General features: G+C 31.4%; 2 protein-coding genes across 2 annotated transcripts; both read right to left on the minus strand.

Moving 5' to 3' along the window:
* Positions 1-2,042: 2,042 nt before the first annotated feature.
* LOC149154672 (benzyl alcohol O-benzoyltransferase-like) lies at positions 2,043-6,924 on the minus strand. Its single transcript, XM_089441051.1, has 2 exons — positions 6,310-6,924; positions 2,043-3,466 (listed from the first exon to the last, which is right to left on the minus strand). Exons 1-2 carry the CDS (start codon positions 6,865-6,867, stop codon positions 2,564-2,566), a joined length of 1,461 nt encoding a protein of 486 aa, XP_089297177.1. The 5' UTR covers positions 6,868-6,924; the 3' UTR covers positions 2,043-2,563.
* Positions 6,925-19,125: 12,201 nt separating this feature from the next.
* LOC149154673 (benzyl alcohol O-benzoyltransferase-like) lies at positions 19,126-22,736 on the minus strand. The gene is made up of 2 exons (XM_089441317.1): positions 22,075-22,736; positions 19,126-20,293 (listed from the first exon to the last, which is right to left on the minus strand). Exons 1-2 carry the CDS (start codon positions 22,627-22,629, stop codon positions 19,388-19,390), a joined length of 1,461 nt encoding a protein of 486 aa, XP_089297443.1. The 5' UTR covers positions 22,630-22,736; the 3' UTR covers positions 19,126-19,387.
* Positions 22,737-25,389: the final 2,653 nt, after the last annotated feature.

The raw sequence follows: 25,389 nt of genomic DNA on the forward strand, positions 1-25,389 counted from the left end.
CTATATATTATTTGTAAGAAATGGATTTTATGTAGTGGGATTGAAGCAAATCAAACACATTGATGAGAATGGAATTTCATGCAGCAATTCAAGAAATATTTCTAACAATGATATCTTTCAAATCACTATTATGAAAAAAAATATGCAAGAGTTTGTTGTACTCAAGTTGTGAAGCATGACCATGGAGGAATATAAGAGAAATTTCTTGGAGCTATTGAGGTATGTGGGCTTTTTCAATGAGAAGAAAATAAAAATTAATATGTTCTTAAGTAGATTTCCATTATTCTATAAAGATTAGATTTAATTTGATGAGGCTAAGATTTTCCTGAAAAAAATTAGAAAAGGGAACTATTTATATGAGGAGAAAAAGGGTAAAAAGACTTTTTAGAAATCTTAACGATATAAGAAGGAAAATTTAAACCAAAAAAGGAATGGTTTCAAACCACCTTTCAAAAGAAATAGTCTTGAAGGATATTAAAAAGATTAGCATGCTTAAGATGAATCCAAAGTAGAAGATTCCTTCAGAAATAGTGGGAGATCATTAGTCAAGTGTCATGGATATAAAGGAAACCATTTTTATAGATCATTCCCTCATAAAAATGAAAATAGAGGGACGTTTCACAACATTCAAGAGGATAACCATTGAAGATATGGAAACAAATATTCTAATAATATATGTAACCGTAGAGGATTGATCAGAAAAACATCAATACCACATGATTACGCTTGAAAATAAGATTATAAATCAACTTGTTACTGTTTTGATCGATTTGGGAGAAAGTGACAGTACATTGATCCTAAATTAGTGGATAGATTTTACTCATTAAAAAAAAAACTTGAAATGTCATGGTTTATTAAGTAGCAATTAAAACCAAGATAATGATAATCAAAAGTTTATGGAGTTGTCCTATAAATATGAATGGAGTGAACATAATTGTAAATTTAGAGAAAATGCCACAACTACTCAACGCTATATCCCGAAATAACAACCATATAAATTAAATAATTGGTAAAATCCTATAAGCATTAAAACTCTTACTTTATGACACTTTTCACATTGCTATGAATAAAATAAAATTTAAATAAAAAACATAAAAATAACTAAAATATAACTTTATTTTAAATAATGATTATTATTAATAATGATTATAAAAAAAACAGAGAGTTAGCTCAATTGGTTGAGTTTCTATTATTAAAGAATCTTTTTTATTGAGAGGTCACGGGTTCATCTTTAGTGGTTCAATGCTCTCAATATCCTTGGGGTCAGGCTCCATGATTGAGCCCCCATGAAGTGATCCCTTCCACTCTAATATTAGATGGGGGTGGATGAGCTAATATTACTCCCCGATGTTAGCATCTTTTTTGGAGTAAAATTGAGCTAAGAAGAATTTTGGAAAGCTAAGAAGAATTTTGGAAATCAAAAGACAACGATGTAAACATTTTGCATAAATATAAAACTTTAACCTAAAAAAAGAATATATATATATATATATATATATATATATATATATATATATATATATTCTTAACTATGTAGCATCACCCTCATTTTCTAATTCTAGACATGTAAATAGACTTTGTTATAATACCATGGATCAATACCATAACTTATTAATACCACATTTATTGTATTTTAATTTAATCTTATAATTTTTTTTAATCAAAATAAAAGATAAAAAACACCTAACTATATTTAAAATAATCTCCAAACTCTACCACATTTACTATTAAAAATATCCTAGTTTAAATCCTACCATTTATTTATTAATTATGAATTATTATATCAAAATTATAAAACCTCTACTCTAAAATAAATATTTAATAATATTGTTAAATTAGATTTTAACTATTTATTAAATAATTAGTTCCAGACAGCTTAATTGGTAATCTTAATTGGTAATTCTAGATATGTGAAATTCTTTAAACCTTAAAAAACCCAAGCTCAAATTTCCTATTATAATGGAGCCTCTGATTACAAAGATAAGATAAGATAAGATAATTATATTTATGTCCAACTAATAACTACAAAGTAGGTCAAAGGCACTGTTTTAGTACACTGATGTATATACAAAGCTGGAGAACCAAAAGTCTCCTATAAAAGATACAATGCATGAAGTAAATCAAAGACACAATGTATGAAGTAAATCAACATCTGGTTTTAGCTGAGAAGATCCAAGACTTAATAGGTCTGAGGATCAGACCCATCTCTTATAACATCTGAGGCCGAATGAATAAGGTGGAAGAAACTATAATTAATTTAAAATTCTAGAGCCAAATTAGAAATCCCTGTACACAATCCTATACAAAAAAAACTCATAATTTCAAACAAACAACACTCATAATTTCAAACAAACAACAGGAAATTGAAAACAATCTAAAGTGCGGGGCAGTCTATGGAGATTTGGCATTGGAAGTGCAGCAGAAGAGATTCCCAATGTCCAGATCCAACGTCCTCTGTACTTGTGACATAATGCAGCTATTTATTCTGCCCGCCAATAACAGAAAACTTGACAACTTATTTACTCGAATGTCAAGCATCAACATGAAAGGCACTGCAAGATCGCTAGGGCTGCAGGCCATTCTTGATTGTTTTATATATAATTTCTTCAAATGCTTCCATGGAAGTCGACGGCAAACAAACAGGAACTACGATCCCTTTACTGTCTCTCTTCGACGCCGGTGCTAAATATGTGAAGTGTGGCATTGCCGGATAAACAGGACACGCATACACAGCTTTTCCCCACCCGAAATCCGACTCTGCTATGTCAAGCATAACTTTGGAAACGTCTGAAACGATGAAAGAACCATCTGAGGGGCTGAGAGGGCGGCCATTCAACTGCGCCAAATCAATCATACTTCGCATGTATTCATCATTCACTCTTCTATTGCCTTCGTTAATCAATTTCACAGCGTAAGACAATGGCCGGTGAGTGAGATCCCGGGCTGTTGTCATAGCGTTGGCGGAGGCAAGTGTGTTGCCATAGTAGCCAGCTGGCAGAGCCGGTCGAAATCGATTCCGGGCGTTTAATGGAAACATGAATGTCAATTCTTGGTCAGCAGGTATATTGAGAGCCTCTGTTCTCGACCGCCACAAGCAAGCTGATATTACTTCGAATGGGGTGCAAAATTTGAGACCTTTTATCTGTCTTTTTAAAGCTGCAATTTCTCTTGAACCGAAGTAGAATGATTTCAAGCTCATTTTCTCTTCTGCAGCAGCCCCTGGCACAAATGATTCCTGATATTTATCTTCAAACTCATAGTATTCACGGAGGCCGGGGTAATCTGCGGTGGGCTTGGCTCTGGGTCGAAGGATTTCTCTGTTCGAAACTGGAGGAACCTTAGAGCTTGCTGCCCCTCTTGCTATTTCACCCAGAGAATTCAGAAATTGTGTGATTCCGGTGCCATCACTGACACAGTGGTTGAAACGCATCCCTACTACGAAGCCTCCGCATCGGAGCCTCGTTACCTGCGCCAAAAAAATTCAATTCAGAAAACTATGAGATAATTTTTATTTAAGTCAATCGATGCAGGATAATGTCCAAAACACAAATAGAATAATGCATGAGGTTCTACGTTAAATGCAAACAACCATATTATGCGAACATAGCAATATTTTTATGTTTGCGTTCATTTCTTACAAACGACATTCCATGTTCCATGTAATTAGATGCAAACATAACAATATGTTTATGTTTGCGTTCATTTCTTAATAATGGAATAAAGAGGACATAGTTACTTCAAAATTGTGATGAAATGGGTTATTGTTATTTTTTTTGGTTGATCAAATTGTTTGTGATTTTCTTTGTCACATATTTCCTTTTCCTAGCATAGTGTATAACTACTCTCTATATGAGGCTCATCCTAAACCTATTGTCTTAATCAAACTTATGAAATGGGTTATTATCTTTAAAAAGAATATTTCAATTTATTACATATATATTATAAAGAAATTGGGTTGGTTTATAAATATTATTTTGAGATACTTATGGTGTCAGTGTAAGGACTATGTTACGAAGTATGATGTAAACCATAATATTCAATGTTCAAATCTCAGCTTATCAAACTAAAATAAAATAAAATATTATTTTGAGATAATAGTTGAATTGATAATAAATTAAATAAATTTAAATATCAAAAAATATTTCTTATTATAAACTTGATATTATAATGATTTTTAAAACTATTAAAATAATAATTAATTTATTAATTTTTCTAAAACTAAAATCTATTTAAATAATTTCAAAATTTTATTTTAAATTCAAAATATTCCAATTTATTACCTATATTATTAAAAAAATGAAAATTATTATTTTAAAATAATAATTAAGGGATAAATAAATTAAAAAATAAAATCTATTTAAATTAGCTCAAAAATTTATTTTAAATTCAAAATATTCCAATTTATTACATATATTGTATAAATATTATTTTTTGATATTTGTTATTTTAAGATAATACTTAAGTGATGAATAAATTAAAAAATCTAAATATTAAAAAAATTAAATTTCATTAATAATATAATTGGTTTATTTTTGTAAGATAAATGTTCCAAAATTATTATAATTTTGATGATTTAATAATTAAAAAATTATAATGTACTAAATATATTGAAATTGAGCTTTAATATTATAGATTTACAAAAAATATTTTAACTATATTTCCTCTTCAACTTTCTCAATGTCATTAAGATACAAAATCTTGTATTCAAGACTAGGCCAATGCCAAAAAAATTTATGAAAGAAATGTAAATAAAAAGTTAGAACGAAAACTATAATATAATTTATAAGTAAAATAATGTTTTTATTTTAATTATTTATTTATATATATATATATATATATATATATATATATATATATATATAATTTAATTTAATTTAAATTGTTTTCAAAATTAAATTAAATTATTTAATTTTTTAAATAAATTATATATAAAAAATATTTTAAAATTGAGCCCTTTTGTTTATATATTTAATATAGATTTAAATATAAGTTGTATTTTTAGTTGAAATTTTCATTAACAAAGAAATTATAGGAAAATGACAAAAGTTAAAAAAAGGTAAAAGAGAAATTATGACAAAGGCTGGTACAGAAAGAGATTCTTTGAAGTTTTTCATCAACCAATACTAAAAAGCATAAACGAGAAATTATGGCAAAAGCTTAAAAGGGGTGGAAGAGAAATTATGGCAAGGGGAAATTATGACAAAGGCATAGATTCTCTGAAAGTTTTTCATTAACAAGTATTAAAAAAGACAAAAGAGAAATTATGGCAAAAGTTTAAAAAAGGTAAAAGAGAAATTGTAATAAAAGTTAGTACACAAAATGAAAAAAAAAAAGGCTTAAATTATGACAAGGGGAAATTATGACAAATGCTCGTATAGAAAATGAGATTTCTTAAAGCTTTTCATTAACAAGTATTAAAATGGATAAAAGAGAAATTATGGCAAAAACTTAAAAGGATAGAAGAGAAATTATGATAAAGGTTTGTACAAATAATAAGATTTTATGATAATGAGCTTCATTTAATGATTATATATTATTTAAATAAAAAAAATCAAATCATTTTTTATATTAAATTAAATTAAACTTTTATTTATATATATATATATATATAATTAAAAATAAGTCTATAATAATATATTTAATATAAAAATTTAAGTATTTTGTTTGGGGTAGTTTAATTGACAATGGCTGTGGAAATGAAGTCTCACCAAACCAGAAGTCTTGGGTTCAAATTTTGTGCTATCCCCCCAATTGGGGTGAGAAGTTGGACATGATGAAGATGTAGTCCTACCAAAATTACAAAAAAAATATAAAAACTTAAGTAATTAATTGGTTAAAATTGTCACTAATAAGTATGAGAGATGTAAAAGAAAAATTGTAACAATGGTAAGAAGTCTAAATTCAAAAAATAACTCGATATTGTTTAAAAAGGCATTTTAAATAATTGAAATTTATAATTTAATATAAAAGACATATATAAAAAAAAAAATTAAATTAATCTTAATTAATTTAAAAGTGTTTTATAATAATAATATTTTTTTTAAATTATAATTAATATAGAAATATATATTACATAGATTGTTAAAATTTTCAATTGATTAAAAAATATTAGATTAACATCAGTTTGAAATTTAAAATATTTTTGAAAGAAAATATAGTTTTCGTAATTCATATATATATATATATATATATAAACAGAATACGTACGTTCAACTATGCATGCGGTTTATCATTAAAGAAAAAAAAACTGAAAACGGGGATGACCAACCCAACCTGAACCAAAAGAATTGGAAAATGGCCATGACCAACCTGAAACAGAAGAATTGGAGAGTCTGTGATGGTATCCGATCCTGGAACGTTATTTATAAACTCAAGAGCACGAGGAATAGGTGTAGACAGATCTCCCAAGTCTTCCAAGGAAATATCTGCATCGGCCTCAACCAGAAGAACCCCTTCACCAGTACAGTCCATTACAAGCTTACCTTTATCATCTGCATTTCTCAGTCTTCCGGCAAAGGGGTAGTAATCTACCAGAAGTTTGCCCAGAGCCTCTCCAATAACTTGGACTGGATCATTCCTCCCATGACCATTCATGGAAGAATTGCAGGGGGGTGGATAAAACATAAGTATGTTGACATGAAACCTTAATCCAAATTGATCGTCAATATTGGTAAGATAAAGAGGTTGGGTGGGAGTGGGGCGGTTCGGGGAAACGAGAAGAGGTGGGCGTTTAGTGACTGTAAATTGGCCGGGAGACTCCTTTGGAAATAGTAGAGGAGGAGGAGGCAGCGGGGGTCGAACAGGAGCCACTACTGGAGTTGCTGGTGCTTGTCTCGCTACTGTCCATCCTAATGCAAGAACCGCCATTTAAACACAGTCTCAGGAGATTTGCCAGCAAATTAAAATGATAAGGAAGAAATTTTCTCTCTGAACAACTTCGTATTATGGTGTGCATGGGAAGCCAAATTTATAGATTTTCCTGTACTGCTTATCTTGCACAATGTAATTATATTATTATAATCAATTATCTGTTTAGTGGAACCGGTGGCCCGGTTGTTGAAACGCATCCTAATGGCGATTCTTTTTAAGTCAAGGTAGTCCAAGAATCTTTTGGCGTATTTGTCTTTTACATTTGATGAGGTCAATAAACGCTTCAACGCCATTGTTGATTTTTTATGTTTCCCGGTGGCAGGGCAGTATTGATTTTATATGTTTCTGAACATGGCCAGTTAACAACCTGTCAGGGATAATGTCAATATAATGGTTCAGCGACAGTGGTAATTACAAATATATTTGTACGTGGCAAGACCAATTCAGGCAAGTTTTACCATCCCGTGTGAATATAGGGGACAGTAGAGTTGTTTTTTTCAAAATGATTGAAAATTGCAGATATGACTGTTCGTACTCATATGCATCATTTTTGAACAACTTCATAACAACGTAGGGATAGGTACCGATTAAATATGTCACATAACAACCAATTCACTTTGAAGTTGGTGTACATCATTCTCAATTAGGTTACCATTTCTTACCTCCTTAGGAATGTAGGTCAACATTTTTAATTTTAGTTTTTAAGATTAATTATTTAAATGGGTAGTTTCGAGAACAATCGATATGTCATACAAGTAGTCCAAGGAATCGAACATTAATTAATTGACAAAAAAGTTAGCATTTTTAACTACCATATATAATAGAATAAAATATTACAAATAAATAATAAAATAACATGATATAAATGTAATTTAAAAATGCTAAATTTAAACTTTAAATAAAAAATAAATAAGTCCAATAATGGTATATATTTTTTTCATATAATTAAATTAATTTAAATTTAGATTAAATTTATTAATTGAGGTTATATAATTCTTAATATTTAATTAATTTTTTCAAATTAAATTAACCAAAAAAATCATATTACAGAAATCTAATTGAGGTTATATCATTTCTTAATATTTAATTAATTTATTCCAATTAAATTAACCAAAAAATCATATAAAAAATAGTTTTAAGTTGCTTTAATTTTTTTGTTACACATATATTTAATTATTGAATTTATTTTTTTAAATAGTTAGTTCTGAAGGACAAGTAGGTCCAAAGGTAATGTCTTTGCTTCTTTGGAAGACAATAAAAAAAATGATGAGGAATCTACCATTCACTTTGGATAAATTAGATACAAGGCTTGTCCATGTAATGGGACACTTACATTGTGAATCTAATATTGTTGAACCTCCACAATGGAGTGCAATAGCTCTCACTACCATGTCATCTTTTGAGTCTAATGTATGTTTTGTTTTTTTTTTATGGATAACCCAATAATAAGAACTTTGGTAAGAAAGTATTGGTCTTTTAAATCCATAATAATACAAGTGAGACACAATAAAAGTCTCACACTTGGTGGATACAACAATGTAATTTCATTTTTTAATAATATAAAATATTAATTTAAATATATGTATTTTTTTAAATATTTTAATATAAAATGATATTACATAAAAATATTAACATCTTTTATAATAAGCTGTAAAACCTCTAACTACTTTTTTGAATTGTTTAACCATTCCAGTGCACAATCCATGTATCAATAACTATAAATAAAATTAAAATATTAAAGTAAATTTGTTAAATATTAAAATAAAATTTCAAAAATATAGAAAAAGAATATTACATATATATGGTAGAATGCGTTTAATTTTTAAAAATTTTACTCATCTTATTTTAAAATTAGAGAAATATTTTCTTTATATAACTAGAGAAATAATTTCTATATAAAAATTTTTTGTATGAGAGAAGTTCTTATAGCCTCTCACAATGAATGAGGTCGATGTACTTCTTATTATCTAGCATATGCACATTAACATGTTACAATATATACAAACTAAATTATGATAGCTATTAACTCGGATAATCCCATCCCTGCCCATGATCATAAATTTCATTTCGTCACCCACTTGCTCTTGGACGGTGCTCGACTCACTTCAACCTCAATTCATTAGGGATATTTCTTCTCCTTGGCAGCAATCAAACTCTATTTTCATTTATTTTGGAACCTTGTCTTTCCTCGTGGATTCTACTGCAAGTGAATTTGGTTTTTCCTTAACCATGGCTTCACCATAAAAAAAATCATTGGGTTAATCCATTTTTGGCTTTCCCCTCATAGTCTACAATCTTTACCTCAACCTTGTCCTCCTCGTCACTATGCCTCCTCCTCAACTCATCCCTATTTCACTTCCTTCTCACCTTGTAGAAATGACTAGGCATAAAGCTTAGTTTAGGAGAGGCAGTGGTGGTAGAGGATTACAAGGGTGTTCATTAGCTTGCTTTTGGGTTGAGTCCTCTCCATGGGTATTTCATCGCCAAACTTCTTAGGGGATATAGTAAGAGTTTAGAGATGCAGAAGGCAAGGTGGTTCAAGAGTGTGACAATTTCTCAGATTCAGAGATATTTGTAGAAGTGGTGGTTTGAGTTCCTAACATACAGATGATCATAAAAATCAATATTTACACACCATAGATCCATCCTAGCACATGAAATCTCTCCTCGACAAAGTTCTTCTCAAGAGTTAATGATGTTATGAATGAGAAATTACTAATGTTCGATCACATTTAATGGTAGGTAAAGGCTATGGATGGAAAATTTTCTCATATTGAGGTAGGTATAGCATTGGGTTTAGGAGGAGGAAATAAGGTCCAAAAGCACCAACTCCTATCAAGGTGGATAATTGATGCTTCGATCTCTTCCTAGTTCTAATATTGTTTGAACAACCTCTATATTTTTTGTTTTACAAGACTATTATGGTAGACAAACTCTGTTTAGAGGGCTTATTTATTGCCTAAGGTTTATTTCCTTTCTTACTTTTAATTCAAAATATTTCAAGATAGAAAGTCTATGATTCCGACCTTGTAACATGTCTCTATTACTCACTAAAAAAATACTTTTACTTATCTTTATTTAGTGCACTTGGATTGTCACACATCAACACATATATTGCTTCTCCCACTTCTCAATACATGTTTTTCTATTAACCAACACTACTACACCAAGGGAACATTTAAGACACTTTTTTAAGACAAAAGAAATCTTTTGTCTTAAAAAGTCACTTTTTATTTTAGTTATTTACATTAAAATTTAATATCAATTTAATTGTCTTAAATATAAAATTTAAGACAAAAATAGTTTGAGACAAAAATATTTTAAGACAAGACTTTATATTTAAGACAAAAACAATTTAAGACAAAAATATTTTAAGACAAAACTTTAAATTTAAGACAAAAACAGTTTGAGACAAAAATATTTTAAGACAAAACTTTATGTTTAGGACAAAAACAGTTTGAGACAAAAATATTTTAAGACAAAACTTTATATTTAAGACAATGACCACTTAAGACAAAACCCATTTAAGACAATTAACAATTAAGACAAAAACATATCAATTTAAGACAATATTATCTAATGACTATAAAATTGACTCGGAATAAGTCCACCATCTTGTAGGCTACTACTGTGTCTCACCTATACCAAGGTTGTTATTTCACTTACCATTCATGTTATCTTATATAAAGACAACAATTTGTTGGGCTCTTCATTTTGTGGGGGTAGCCGACTCTGAAAAACGCGACACTTTTTCTTGGCAAGATTTCTCGGACGTCAATTCCTCTTTTTTCCCTAGGATCTCTGCTAATACAATTAGAGACAACTTGTTTGTCGTTACATTTGGCATTACTAGATGAAGGGGCCCTTTAAGACAATTTTTAAGATAAAAGCAATATTTAATCTTAAAATTTTCAATACAAGGTGCTAGTAAAAAAGGCAAAGGTATAGGATTATGGGTTCGTCTTTACACTGTTGATGGGTTCTTCAGGAAGCAGAGGGATGGAGGCTAACAACAACTGATGGGATTTAGGATGATGTAGGATGACAATAGAGGTGTGCTTCAATGGAGGCACTTTCGCTAAACATGGATAAGTAGTAACATAGTTGGAATACTTTTTGGGGTCTCCATCGATTGTGTTTTAATGTATTTTTTTAACTATTTCATTTATTTTGGATGCTAATTTTATTCGTTGGTTGCCATTATTGGCACATTGTTATGCTGGAACTCCCGACTGTCATCGACAACATGGATAATTTAGATTCACCTGAAGGATTGTTGAAAAATGCAGCAAAAAATTCCCAATTTGATTTTGCCTTGATTAAATTGAGAAAAAATGAATTTCCACATCAATAGACAACAAGGATGCAATTAACTTGTATGATATGGCTTGTGTCACCCAGTTTACACAATAAATTTGAGTTGGAGGAGTTAGAGTTCAGTTAAGCATGTGTGATTGGTAATTTGTAACAGTCAAAGTCAGTTATCTCAAGTTGTTTTTAGTTAAACTAGTTCTAACTATTGGAGGAACTAGTGGAAGGTTAGTTGTGCAATGGGACTTCAGTAAAACTCAATGATCATCCATTTAACTGATCAATTAACCCAAAATAGTTAGTTCATGTAAAGAATTTCATTTCCCTTGTTGTGGTGGAGATTCTAAGGTCGTGTATCATCAGTTGTAGAATAGTCTTGAGTGTATAGGTGTTGCATGCAGTCATATGATCAACCTTATTAATTGCGCAATCCATTTTGGAAAAATTCCTAAATAATAGGGGAATAATTTCTCAAGGAATTGTGCAAGGAAATATGGGCTCAAGTAGAGGAAAAAATTAACTAAGTCTAGGTCAAATCTTCTCAGTGAGCAAAGAGATAGGTTATTCATTTTTAGGTTGTGCTATGTTGAGAAAAAAATTGTAATACATCTCTATTCATCATATTAATGCAAGCAAGCATTGGGGTTTTTAGTAGATTTCTTTCCCTAGGAAAAATATTGTGTCTATGTGTGTTATTTATTATTGCATGTCTGAAATTTTTATTCTAAATTGTGAATTAACTTCCGCAGAGCAGTAGAGTAGGTTTGTGTCTGTAGTGTCCTATTTTTCTAGTATAGTTTTGTCACTCCTATCAAGGGTTATATATATATGATAGGTTGATCACTTGATTGAGGAATAATGTTTTACATACATAGTTATATTTCCTTTTATGTTTATGTATGACATATTGATCACTAGATTGGGGAACAATGTTTTATATAGTTATATTTCCTCTTATATGTGGCATCATTGATTATTTGTATTAGATGGTTTTGATTAAGTAAAATGTTATACATATGTTTTTCTGTTTGTATCTGATTTATGAAGCAAGTGTATGACATGGATGGTGATCCAAGATTGAGACACATAGACCCATGGATTCTCATGGTTATGCGGAATAGATGGTTAATTATGATTTATGGATGATACATGATTTGTGTGATTATATATGTCTAATATTGTACTAAGCAGGATGTGGTAGAGTACCTGGTCATTTTCCAACAAGGATGTTCAATTATGAATGACTGTGGAAGTCATTTCTTCAAAATGACTGTGGAAGTCATGCATCATTCTCGGTAAAATGTGATTAAGTTAATTTCATTATGAAATTCATTTGATTCCTTTGATCTATGAGATTGTAATGTGTGCAGGTCTTTGAACAAGGCCTTACTAGGGAACCATCAAATGGGTAAAAGCTCACAATCAGTACCATAAGGAGAAACACAAAGTTTCAAAGCACAATAGATAATAGGGCATGGAAATTAGGGCATGGAGTCCTAAATCCAAGAAAGATAAAGACGTAGAGTCTTGTATATTTAGGGTGCGGAGTCCTGAATATTTAAAAATATCAAGTTGTGGAATCTTAGATCTTTGGAGTAGATCAGGGCACAGAGTCCTCAATCTACTAAGGCAGGGAGACACATGAAATAGGGGTGCGGAACCCCTATTCTCCAGAATGAAAATACCACTCATGGATGAATTTCCTTAAATAAAATTTCATTCTCACAATTTTGGAATGACTTTCTAAAAATAGAAAGTCATGTCCACCATCTCAAGCACGACTTTCCAAAAATAGTAAATCATTTTACATAAATAGATAATCAAGTGGAGTTAAAGAAAAACAAATTAAGTTATCATTAATCAATCCTAATAGTTCAATCTTGATTGAATCCTCGATATTATTAATATTATTATTATATTATTATTAAAAAGGAATTACAAGTCAATTTTATCTCCTCAATTAATTCACACATCTCCTTCATGACTCTCATGGCTCTATGTAACTCTCTCTCTCTCTCTTTTAAATAATTCATTATACTCTATTTTATGCACTCATTGAAGAATGGCATATTGATTTCCACTCATTAAAAATATGTCATAAAATATTCCTCTTACGCTTTCTTAATGCATACCTCTCCTTAATGGCATAAGTTACAATCCTCTAAATGGAATCCAATGCATTCACATTACTCCTCCTTTATGACAAGAATTGGTTTCTCCTCCTATACATGAGTCTCATGTATTCTCACTTGGGGGAGGAGGAGGCCACGAGTGGAAGAGTCTTGAGGAAAATAGTGAGACGGAGAGTAGCCATTTGCTTCCATAATAAATATGAAATTATTGTTAAAATCCTAAGATCTCTAGCTATTGAGGTTGGCCATGAGTGGTATTGAGAGGAAGTGAAAATTTGCTTCCTTAGTTTGCCTTGAAAATATTTCTATTGCTGTCTTTTGGTACTGTTTGTGAGCTTTTGCAGCTCGGGGGTTCTAGGGGGAGAAGTTCTTCCTGGATATGGTTGGGAGGAAAACCAGGTGGTTCACAATGAGTTGGTAAGGATATTGGAGCTGGAGCATACTCTCATTGGAGCTGGAGCATACTCCCATTTTTTTGAGTTGTATAAATTCACTGCCAGGTATGTTGACAACATTATATTGTGTTTCTTTTTGTAGTTCATTACATGGTTTTGCTTATTTGATTGTTGACTGAAACTTAGATGTATATCAAATGCTGCACACTAAATGTTGAAGGAATTTTGCAATAATTGTAGTTTATTTTATGTAAGTTTTTTTGTACAGTTTCATTGCAAGTTGATTTACATCATGTCTTAATGGCTGAAGCATTCAGGCTGCCATGATTTTTATGAAAACATGTTAATAGCATAAATTTGGTCTTTCCTTCTCTTTTTATAGCTGTAGATAAGTTTGCAGAGTGTATGTTTGACAAAAGGGATAAATGAGATAATATGAATTTGTTTTTGGTTGTGGTTTTAAATAATCGTATTTCTGGGCGTCTCTGTTTCGATTTATTTCAACTTCAGGGGGTATTGGTACCCATTGGCCATGTCACCCCAATTTTGATTTCAATAAACAGAGTTTCAGAATCCAGTTATGTAAACATCTATATTTTACAGATTTGCTGCTACTCCCTGGTGGTTTGTCTTGCTGTTTTTTTTTTGTAACTGTGATTTACCTGGTAATCTCTTTTTATGAAACTAGTCTGTTATATAAACTTGGAATTATTATTTTAAAGTATCAATCGTTAATACATTGATAGTTTAATAAACTTGTGATTGCTTGTTTGATATTTTAATAGCTAGCAGCTTGTTTTGTGATTGCTAACCATTGTTCAAATTTCCCAATGGCCTGTAGCTACATCGTTGTGAGCTATTTGTAAAAATTCTTAAATATTTATAGTCATTATGTGCCTAATTTTTGTATATGCAACAATCTATATGGATGACAGTTCTACTTATGTATTAGGTTCACTTCTTGGCATTACTGACAAAGAAAAAGAAATTATGTAATATTAGATTCATGTTAGTTAATTTTGGTGAAATTGCCTTAAGGGTTATGGTTGTAAGTGTTTGACAAAATGCCTCAATGGTTGTACATTTCATTCTTGCAAACTGTTTGACATAACGCTTCAATGGTTGTAGCTAATTACATCTATGAATTGTCTATAAAAATAACTAAGTAAATTTAGGATTTGCAACCAAGGTGTTTCTGGAAATATCTTAAAGAATAAGCATGATGATTCCATTGAATTAAAAATCCATGGAAGGAAAATTGTTTAGGTGAAATGTTGTAATTGTTAGCTCACATATGAATTCATAATAATTGGAAACCACTCCTTTAGAAGTTGAATTATCTTCTTTTTCTTTCCTTGTTTTACTAAAGAATTCATAGGCATATTATCTAGAACAAAATCAAATTAGTCACTCTTAAACACTGTTAATTTCAATAAAATGAACAATTAGCTTATTGGAAATTGTGGTTCGTAAATATTGATATTATTTATCCCGCTAGAGAGTCTATCATTTAAATGTGATTTTAAGACTTATGGTTGTAAGTTTTCGATCCTGAAGAACCATGACCCGATAGCCTTAATGAGAAGCTTAATATTACCATGGGTTAATTAGTTAGTAGAAATTAGTATGATTTGTAAAGAATACCAATAAAAACAAAAAAATAAAAATATAGATATATAACCTTCCATTAACTTTTAAAACTTAAATCACATTTTGAGTCAGCCTTAGTATAATACTGATGACATGTAAGGTGGGACCTTACATATGGTATCAGAGCCAAGTTAAAACTCTAGGACCTAGGGATTTCCTACTAATATTTGTTTACTTACCTAAATTTTTCCTCGGCCAGGTTAAGTAATCATGGAGAGAACATCAATGAGGAGGAAGGAAGTCTCATCTCCACCTCCCCAAGATAAAGAATCTGAGAAAATATCCATCAAGGAAGTAAGGGATACGATGCTATCTTTCCAAAAGGTGACTGAAATCTTGATTAGTAGTGTTGGGGGGAATCCTTCAGTGCCTCATTCTTCATCTCAATTAGAGAGGCAAGAAATACCATCTAATGGAGATGTACATAGAGAGTTGGAAAAAGTTAAGCTTCCTATCTTTAAGGGTACCACAAAAGAGGAGGTAGCAAAAGCTTGGTTGGAAAACATGCGCCTATGTTTTGAGTTGCAGAATTATTCTAGAAACCAAAAGGAAAAGTTGGCTATATACCAACTTAAGGAGAGTGCACTATTATGGTGGAGGAACTTAGAATCCCAATTGGGATACTCCATGTCTACCTTGACATGGGAAAGATTTGAAGCAGAATTTGCGAGCAAAGTACCTTTCTGCTGAATACTTAGAGAGGAAATTGAATGAGTTCCATGATCTTAAGCAAGGAACTAAGACAATCCTTGAATATGAAGCATGATTCATGGAGTTGCTTAGATATGCTACCCATCTAAATACTGAAGCCCTCAAGGTAAACAAGTTTTTGTATGGATTGAATCCTATTATAAAGGAAAAGGTGCACATTTTGAGGCCTACTACGTTGCATGAGGTAGTGCAACAAGCAATTATAGCTGAGGAAGAATTATTGGGGAACAAAGGGGGGATAAAACCCCAAATCTATCATTCCATGGGAAACCTCCTCGAATGGGAGGACAATATGTAAGACATAAGTCAGGTGGTTCACATCATCGAGGATTTCAAAAGAATCATAATTTTAAGAACCAAAGAAATAACCCAAGGCAACATTTTCAACAAAGTAATGCTTGCACTCAAGAATCACCTAATAAAAGGGTCAAATTTTTATTGCAAAAAAAATGCCGAGTCACTGCACAGTTAGTAGTTCGTACTGCTAATGTGGCAGGTGACTAGGCATGGTCAACATTGGCCAATGAAAAATCAGGGATCGACAAGTGGCATTATCTAGTTGGATTGTACAGTGGTTTGTTCGCATGCTTTTATTAGTTCATTTTTGGACCAATGGAAGAATCCCATGTGGCAAGCCTCGAGGCCACCACATGGCACCTCCCAAAGGTTAGATTTGAGGTCTAACAATGGAGTAAAACTTATTGGCGATAGTTGGGGTCGAACCCATGACCTACTGCACGCAAACCATACGCCTTACCAACTATGCTACAGGGTAGTTCTTACCCTATCTATTCTCCAGATATATTTAATTTGTAATCGTTTGGAGGTTGGAGGTTAGGAGAGGTCTAGCCCGCAGGCCAGCCCTCCCCCACATGTGAACACAATATATATAACTGCAAATGGTAACATTAACTCTGGCGAGCTCCAACCATACAACACTCCATCAGTTAGCATGTGAGCGATACATAATCCCAACGGTCAAGGTAACAAACTCCTCCAAAACCATGACATTAACTCTCACGTGAACACCGCAACCTCAAACCATTAGTTAACTCCAAAGGTTCCACTGTAACATTCAATGTGACATAACCATTACAGGTGACTAGGTCTATTTAAGCTGTCGGAGGTTACAGGTTGTTTAACGCTAATCTAGTTTTGAATTCAATTAAGTGCAGTTAAGCCTTAATTAACTATGAGTTAAACTGGCAGTAAATTCGGCGGTGCCCCTTAATTTGGGCCTGCCACCAAATTTAGTGGCGTTGACTGGAGATGTTCCAGAATTAGAGGAGAAAATGTAGGAAAAGGCTGACTCAGCTCTAGAGAAGTCAATTTTCAACCAAATTGAGCTCAGAAAGAGGGGTTCTTGGCTAATTTAGACATTCTGAACACATTGGTACAGGTATCAGAAGCCTTAGAGGTTTGTAAATAGGTTTTTTTCCACATTGAGTTAATACAAAGGCCCAAGCCATGGAAGCTGGACCAGGGAGATGTCGCCCAAGAGGGGTGAACTCCTTCATCAAAACACTATGTTAATGTGTCTTTTTGATGATTTGTAGTACTCTGAATATTTGTTGTTCAGTATTTATTTATGAAGCTATTTTTCTGATGAATGACTTTTTAAACATAAGGAAATTTACCTGATTGTGTGCGCAAACAACGAATAAAACCTCAGGACAAGAAGAAATAAGAAAGCATGTGTTTATAAATATGTAATTGTTATTAGCACAACAAAACTAATCATGCAAAAATAGATCATATATATATATATATATATATATATATATATATATATATATATATATATATATATATAGTTGATGTAAAATTAATGTAAAAATTGAAGTATTTCATTTATTAAGGACATTCATTTTTTGTTTTCACTATTTTTTAATTTGTTAATATAAGTATTATTTTACCGTACATCTCAATGACTTAAATGATAAAGATGAATATGTTGGCATATGATGAACATGAATAAGTTGGAGTGACAATGAGCTTATATGAAAATAATCCTTTAGTTGATGTTATCTTACATATTTATGTAGAACCATCATAGATTAACCAAGCACATAAAATATAAAAAACCTTTAGATGCAAACTTCTTTTTGAGTGAAAAACTTGAAAAAAGGTTTCCACCTCCAAACATTTCATTCCTCTAGGCTCTTTATAGATCTAGATATTAAAGATGAATTTATACTCATTTTGAGCAAAACACTAATAAAATATTTTAGCTATAAATTTATTTTATCTTCACTTCTCTTATATAATATATAGATAGTTGACATTGAAATATTTTATTAATGATTCACATTCTCCACATTAAAATGTTCATACATACACACCATGTTTGGAAATAAAAAACATAAATAGATAAGATACCATCTCTTTCTCCACACACACACACATATATATTTGTGTACTCAAATGCATATTGAAATATTTGATTTATGAGTCATATTAATATTTTTTTGTTACTAATATTTTTAAAATATTTTATATCAATTTTATATTAAGAATGGAATAAATTACATATCCATCTTAGAATAAAAAGTGAATACAAGAATTTTGTTTATTTAAATTACTTTAAGTTTCTTTACATAAAATTGATATAAAATTATGTTATTTAATATGGATGTTGAAATATTTTATTTATGGGTGGCATTACTTTTTTGTTATGAATATATTTTTGTTTTAAATATTAAATGTAAATTGAATATATAAAATGAATTACACAACATATAATATCAATAATATTATTTTTACTTGTCAATTATCAAATTTCGTCCATATTCAACATGGAGTTGACACATGTACCTTTTAAAATAAAAACAAAATATTCTTTAAATAAAAAACACATTGTAGACTATAATAAAAAACAAAAATGAAGGTACATGTTTAAGTGAAGGCCATTTATAATAATATTTTATTTTCATTCACAATCATAAATAAAATATTTGAATATCCATGTGATGTACCAAAAATATGTATTAACTCTTAAAAAGTGATAAGTAACTAAAAGTATAAAAAAAAAACCTTGTATTTTACTAAGCATAATTCTTATATTTTTTTATAAATATTTCATTACAATAAATTATTTGAATATCTATACTAATTAACATTAATTTTGTATATATTGAAATAAAGTTTATACAACCCCTATGGCCCTGTATGGGGATTTGGCATTGGAAATGCAGCAGAAAAGATTCCCAATGTCCAGTTCCAATCTCTGACATAGTGCAGCTTTTTATTCGGCCTTCCAATAGTAGAAGCAACTTATTTATTTAAAAGTCAAACATCACTTTGAAAGGCGCGGCAAGATCACTGGGGCTGCAGGCCATTATTGATTGTTTTATTTATAATTTCTTCAAATGCTTCCATGGCAGTTGGCGGCAAACAAACAGGAACTATGATCCCTCTACTGTCTGTCTTCGAGGCGGGTGCTAAATATGTGAAGTGTGGCATTGCCGGATAAACAGGACACGCATACACAGCTTTTCCCCACCCGAAATTCGACTCTGCAATGTCAAGCATAACTTTGGAAACGTCTGAAACGATGAAAGAGCCATCCGAGGGACTGAGAGGGCGGCCATTGACCTGCGCCAAATCAATCATACATCGCATATATTCATCATTCACTCTTCTATTGCCATCTTTAATCAATTTCACAGCGTAAGACAACGGGCGGTGAGTGAGATCCCGGGCTGTTGTCGTAGCGTTGGCGGAGGCAAGTGTGTTGCCATAGTAACCAGCTGGAAGAGCCGGTCGAAATCGATTCCGGGCATTTAATGGAAACATGAATGCCAATTCCTGGTCAGCAGGTATATTGAGAGCCACTGTTCTCGATTGCCACAAGCAAGCCGATATTACTTCAAATGGGGTGGAAAGTTTGAGACCATTTACCTGTCTTTTTAAAGCTGCAATTTCTTTTGAACCAAAGTAGAACGATTTCAACCCCATTTTCTCTACTGCAGCAGCCCCTGGCACCAATGTTTCCTGATATTTATCTTCAAACTCATAGTATTCACGGAGGCCCGGGTAATCCGCAGTAGGCTTGGCTCTGGGTCGAAGGATTTCTCTATCCCAAACTGGAGGAACCTTAGAGCTTGGTGCCCCTCTTGCTATTTCACCAAGAGACTTCAGAAATTGTGAGATTCCAGCGCCGTCACTGACGCGGTGATTGAAACGCAACCCTACTACGAAGCCTCCGCATCGGAGCCGCGTTACCTGGAAAAAAAGCAAGTTCAATTCACAAAGCTCATGCGTCAAATTTCTGTAAAATTTTATGAGATATATTTTATTTAATGCAATTGGTAAATAGAATAATGCCTCTAAGCGTCAAAGTCGGTTAGAAATTACACCATGCGTTTGATCCCATATTTTCTTAGTGGTGAGACTTGATTTTATGATAATGATTATTAAAGTTTATCGAAATTAGAGTTAACTTATTGAATTAAAATATATATATATATATATATATATATATATATATTATTTTATTTTATTTTTATGTTTATGTTTAAAATGTAATAAGTTGTTTAAGATTTTTTTTTCTTAATTTAGATTTTTGTGATTTATAATAAATTAAGAAAAAATTTTCAGTAGAAATCACATCATAGAAATTTTTGGTTTAAGCTTTCGGAACTAAAAAGTATGGTTTGTGGTTTATTATAAAGATGAGATGAAGAGATAGACCATAGAAAAAAATTTAAATAAAGAGCAATATAAAAACATAATTTCAAATAACCGTTATTAAATTATAATATTAATTTATTAATATATTAAAAAAAATAATAATTAATATATTAATAATTTAAATATTATTATTCAAATATTATTATTATAAATTTGATACTTGTTAAATTTAAAAGATATTATTATAATAAATTATATATATATATATATATATATATATATATATATATATATATATATATATATAGAAATTATCAATATTTAAAAATTTTTATAAAAAAAATATAAAAAAAAATGAATTGGAATTGAGTTTTAATCTAAATATATTTAGAACACTTTAAGAGAATATATATTTTCTCTTCAACCCTTTTAATATCCTAAAGATAATGTTTTGGGAGTTGTGAGTATCTGAAATAATATAAGATTTTTATGAAAATAATATTAATTTTATAAAATATTATATTTATTTAAATTAAATTATTTAAAAATTTTAAATAAAAAATTATTAAAAAACAAAATTTATTTATATTTTTAAATAAAAAGAAATTAAATATAAGACACATGTGATGTTATACTTACTATTGAAAGTTAAGCACAAGTTGTACATTTACTTGAAATTGTCATCAACAAATTAAACAAAAATGAGGGGTGGAAGAGAAATTATGACAAAACATTGTCCATACAAGATCCGATGAAAGTGAGATTCATACATATTATTATAGGAATATTATTTTTGAAAGAATTAAGAGTTTATTTTATTTATTTATATTAAAATTTTATTATTTATTTATAATGGTTGGTGTGTAGAACTAGTTTTGTTTTTTGTATTTTTGTTTTGTATATATATTTGTATATTTTGTTTGGTTAACAAGTATTATATAAATGAGAAGAGTGGAGGTTTTAAATGATGTGATTATTAATGTAATTTTTTTTTAATGAATTAATAGAATTTATTAAAAAATGAATTTAGATTTATGTGATTTATATTATGAAAAGTAAGAAAATTTTAAGCAAAAATTAATTTTGTAAAAAATTTTTAAGTAAAAATCACATCATTGAAATTTTATGAGCTAATCTTAAATAAAAATCACATCATCAAATTTTTTTGTGAACTAACCTTATAATTTATCGTTAATACAGGATAAATTTCTGACATATACATGTTCCATTGCTTCCTAAACTTTTAAAATATTATATAAAAATCTAAATATCCTGAATTTCCATATAAATATTTAAAAACATCACATTGAAATTTAAATATCCAACTATGCATGCGATTTATAATAAACAAATTGAAAACGCCAATGACCAACCTGAAACAGAAGAATTGGAGAGTCTGTAATGGTGTCCGATCCTGGAACGTTGTTTATAAACTCAAGAGCACCAGGAATAGGTGGAGAGAGATCGCCCAAGTCTTCCAAGGAAATATCTGCCTCGGCCTCTACAAGAAGAACTCCTTGACCAGTACAGTCCATTATAAGCTTACCTTTATCATCTGCATTTCTCAGTCTTCCGGCAAAGGGATAGTAATCTACCAGAAGCTTTCCTAAAGCCTCTCCAATAACTTGGACTGGATCATTCCTCCCATGACCATTCATGGAGGAATTGCAGGGGGGTGCATAAAACATAAGTATGTTGACATGAAACCTTAATCCCAATTGATCGTCAATATTGGTAAGATAAAGAGGTTGGGTGGGAGTGGGGCGGTTCGGGGAAACAAGAAGAGGTGGGCGTTTAGTGACTGTAAATTGGCGGGGAGACTCCTTTGGAAATAGTAGAGGAGGAGGCAGCGGGGGTCGAACAGGAGCCACTACTGGAGTTGCTGGTGCCTGTCTCGCTACTGTCCATCCTAATGCAAGAACCGCCATTTAAACACAGACTTGGAAGATTTGCCTGCAAATTAAAACGATAAGAGGGCAATATTGCTATCTGCACAACTTCGTATTATGGTATGCATGGGAAGCCAAATTTATAGATGTTCCTGTGCTTGTTTTGCACATTGTAATTATAATCAATTGACTGTTTAGTGGAACCGGTGGTCTGGTTGTTGAAACGCGTTATAATGGCGATTTTTTCTAAATTTAGGTGGTCCAAGAATATTCTGGCGTATTTTTCTATTACATATAATCTCCTCCTGCCTTTCATAAGGTCAATATACGCTTTAACGCCACTGTTGATTTTTTATGGTTCCGGGTGGCAGAGCAGTATTGATTTTATGCGTTTATGAACATGGCCGCTTAAAAAGCTAGCAGGGATAATGTCAAAAATAACGGTTCAGGGCTAGTGATAATTACAAATATTTTTGAACGTGGCAAGGCCAACAACCCGGTAAGAATATAGGGGGTGGTAGAGCTGTTTTTTTCAAAGTTATTGAAAATTGCAGATATTTGAACAACTTCATAAGGACATAGGGATAGATACGGATTAAATATAAGTCACATAACAACCAATTCACTTTCAAGTAGGTGTACATCATTGTCAATTAGGTGACCGTTTCTTACCTCATAGGTTAACATTTTTAATTTTAATTTTTTAATGATTATTTTTAAATAAATGTATTTTTTATTTGTAAGTTTAGATATTTTTATTAATCTAAAAGTTAACAATAGTGATTATATTTTATTAAAAAAAATTGGCCTTATTCTTATTAGATTTACTGGCCATTAGGTAAATCCCAAACAAATAGTTAATTGCCAAAACGGTATAAGAAACCCTCCCACCCAAATAATCACAACAATTTTAACTCGAGATGTCCCACATCTAGCTTGAATGGCCTAGGGAATGAATTTCCCAGCTTTCTCTAGATGAGTTTCTCAAAACATTGCAAGTAAACATAAGACACAAAGACGATCCCCATAAGAAAAGAGAGTGTCACTGGAATTAACTTTTAAAAACAAACACCCCCGTATATAGAGGAAGCACCCCAAAACTCTTCGATCTAAGTAAGGAAATTAGGATAAGAAAATAAAATCCCATACCTCTCAGCAAGCTAGAAAATCCAGGGACAATTCTACCAGGCATTCCAACATCCACCAGGCCCCAAGATGCAGTTCTTCCTCACAAACTTCGTGAGATGAAGTTGAACTATAGCATACGATTCTAGCGTCCCAAATGTGCAGCCAATAAACCGACGTTCCTCAATTTTTTTCGCCCCAAGCGCCAAAGCTAACTCCTCACATCCCTGCTCCCAATATCCCATCAGAAAATTCCTTCCAGATCTTGGCCTTCTGCTTTGAGAAAACATGCATGCCTCCAATGACCTTGCATCCCATACCACCTTCAAAACCATGAAGCTCATGTCGAGTACTCCCTAAGTGCTTCACCAACACAATAAACACAAATGTGGTGCCTTCCCTTGAATACATCAACTCACGACATAAGAGATTTTAATGTTGCATGAGACTACACGGTAGCACAGTGCCACACCACCCCTTTTAGTTGTCAAGAGGGTCGGTGGAGTGGTAGGCACCCACACCATTCTCAAGGATTTTTTTAATCTGTCACCCCCATCGAGGAAAACTTAATGTTCTCTAGCATATTATGTATCTAGTTAAACCAGTTGTATATGATCATCAACGACCAAGGGGTTGAATATTTGAGATCTTGTTCCTAATTGCCCCAGTTTGCTAAAATATTTTTTGCTTTATTACCAGTCCTTCTTGAGTGAGAAGTGATAACATATGGGAAGGATAGTAATAATAACTAAATGCGAGTGACTAGAAATTCCAACCTCCAACTTTTAACTACTTTCTTCATTAGAGATACATGTAATAGTTTTTGCATTGTATCTATTGCGATTCGAGAGTCCCCATCAATATAGAGCTTAGAAAAGCATTCCTCTATTTCTATAATCAACCCTCTTTCTACTGGTTTGATATTTCGTTGGATTATTAATGGTATACTCACAATAACTTGCATAGATTCATAAGGCATTTTCCATCTTATCATGAAAAATTCCCTCGTATCCCGCTGGTCCTAGGTTTCCTTTATAGGCTCTATCAAAATTTAATTTTACAAAGCCCGGGGGGAAAAGAGAATAGCTCAAAGAGGATACCCTTGATTCCTTAAGACGACGTGACTCACTAGTGACTAGCATTTATTGTGAGATTTCAAAGTCCCTCAATATGTGCCCCTCTAAATAATCCATCTTCTAGTCCTTTGCATCCCACAATTTTGATAGGATAGTCTCTTTCAAATTATTCTTATTGATTTTCCACATAACCTCCTTTGAATATCTTTGAAAACAATCATGTTTTTCTGCTTCGAAACATTCTAGAGTAGAAAGCTCAATATAAAAATCCATTCCCTTTTGACCACCAAACTATTAAAGAGGGATACTCTCCACATCTCTATAGTCTACTACAGGCTATTTGGCATGCTATTTGGGGAGTGATTCAATTGACCAAATAAGGAAAACACTTGATTCCATAATTCTTCCACAAGAGTGCAAGTTTTCAAAATTTTCTCTATTGTTTCCTCCTACTCCTTACAAAGTGGATAGAAGGATGGACCAATGAATCCCTTTTTCTGCAAATGGTCCCATGTCAGTAGCTTTCTCCTCCCAATGATCCATAGTAAGTGGGTAAAATTTGGCCAAATTTTTCCCATTCAAATTCTCCTTGAAAGGC

The sequence above is a fragment of the Pinus tabuliformis genome, chromosome 9, assembly GCF_031772625.1.
Source record: "Pinus tabuliformis cultivar Carrire ecotype Pingquan chromosome 9, CPIR1, whole genome shotgun sequence".
Taxonomy (NCBI): Eukaryota; Viridiplantae; Streptophyta; class Pinopsida; order Pinales; family Pinaceae; genus Pinus; species Pinus tabuliformis.

Bases quoted from the DNA above. Each gene is read 5' to 3' on its own strand.
- LOC149154672 (XM_089441051.1), bottom strand. From the start codon at position 6,867: ATGGCGGTTCTTGCATTAGGATGGACAGTAGCGAGACAAGCACCAGCA. The intron at 3,467-6,309 runs GTTGGTCATGGC...TTTTTGGCGCAG, and splicing joins CTCCAATTCTTCTGTTTCAG to GTAACGAGGCTCCGATGCGG.
- LOC149154673 (XM_089441317.1), bottom strand. From the start codon at position 22,629: ATGGCGGTTCTTGCATTAGGATGGACAGTAGCGAGACAGGCACCAGCA. The intron at 20,294-22,074 runs GTTGGTCATTGG...CTTTTTTTCCAG, and splicing joins CTCCAATTCTTCTGTTTCAG to GTAACGCGGCTCCGATGCGG.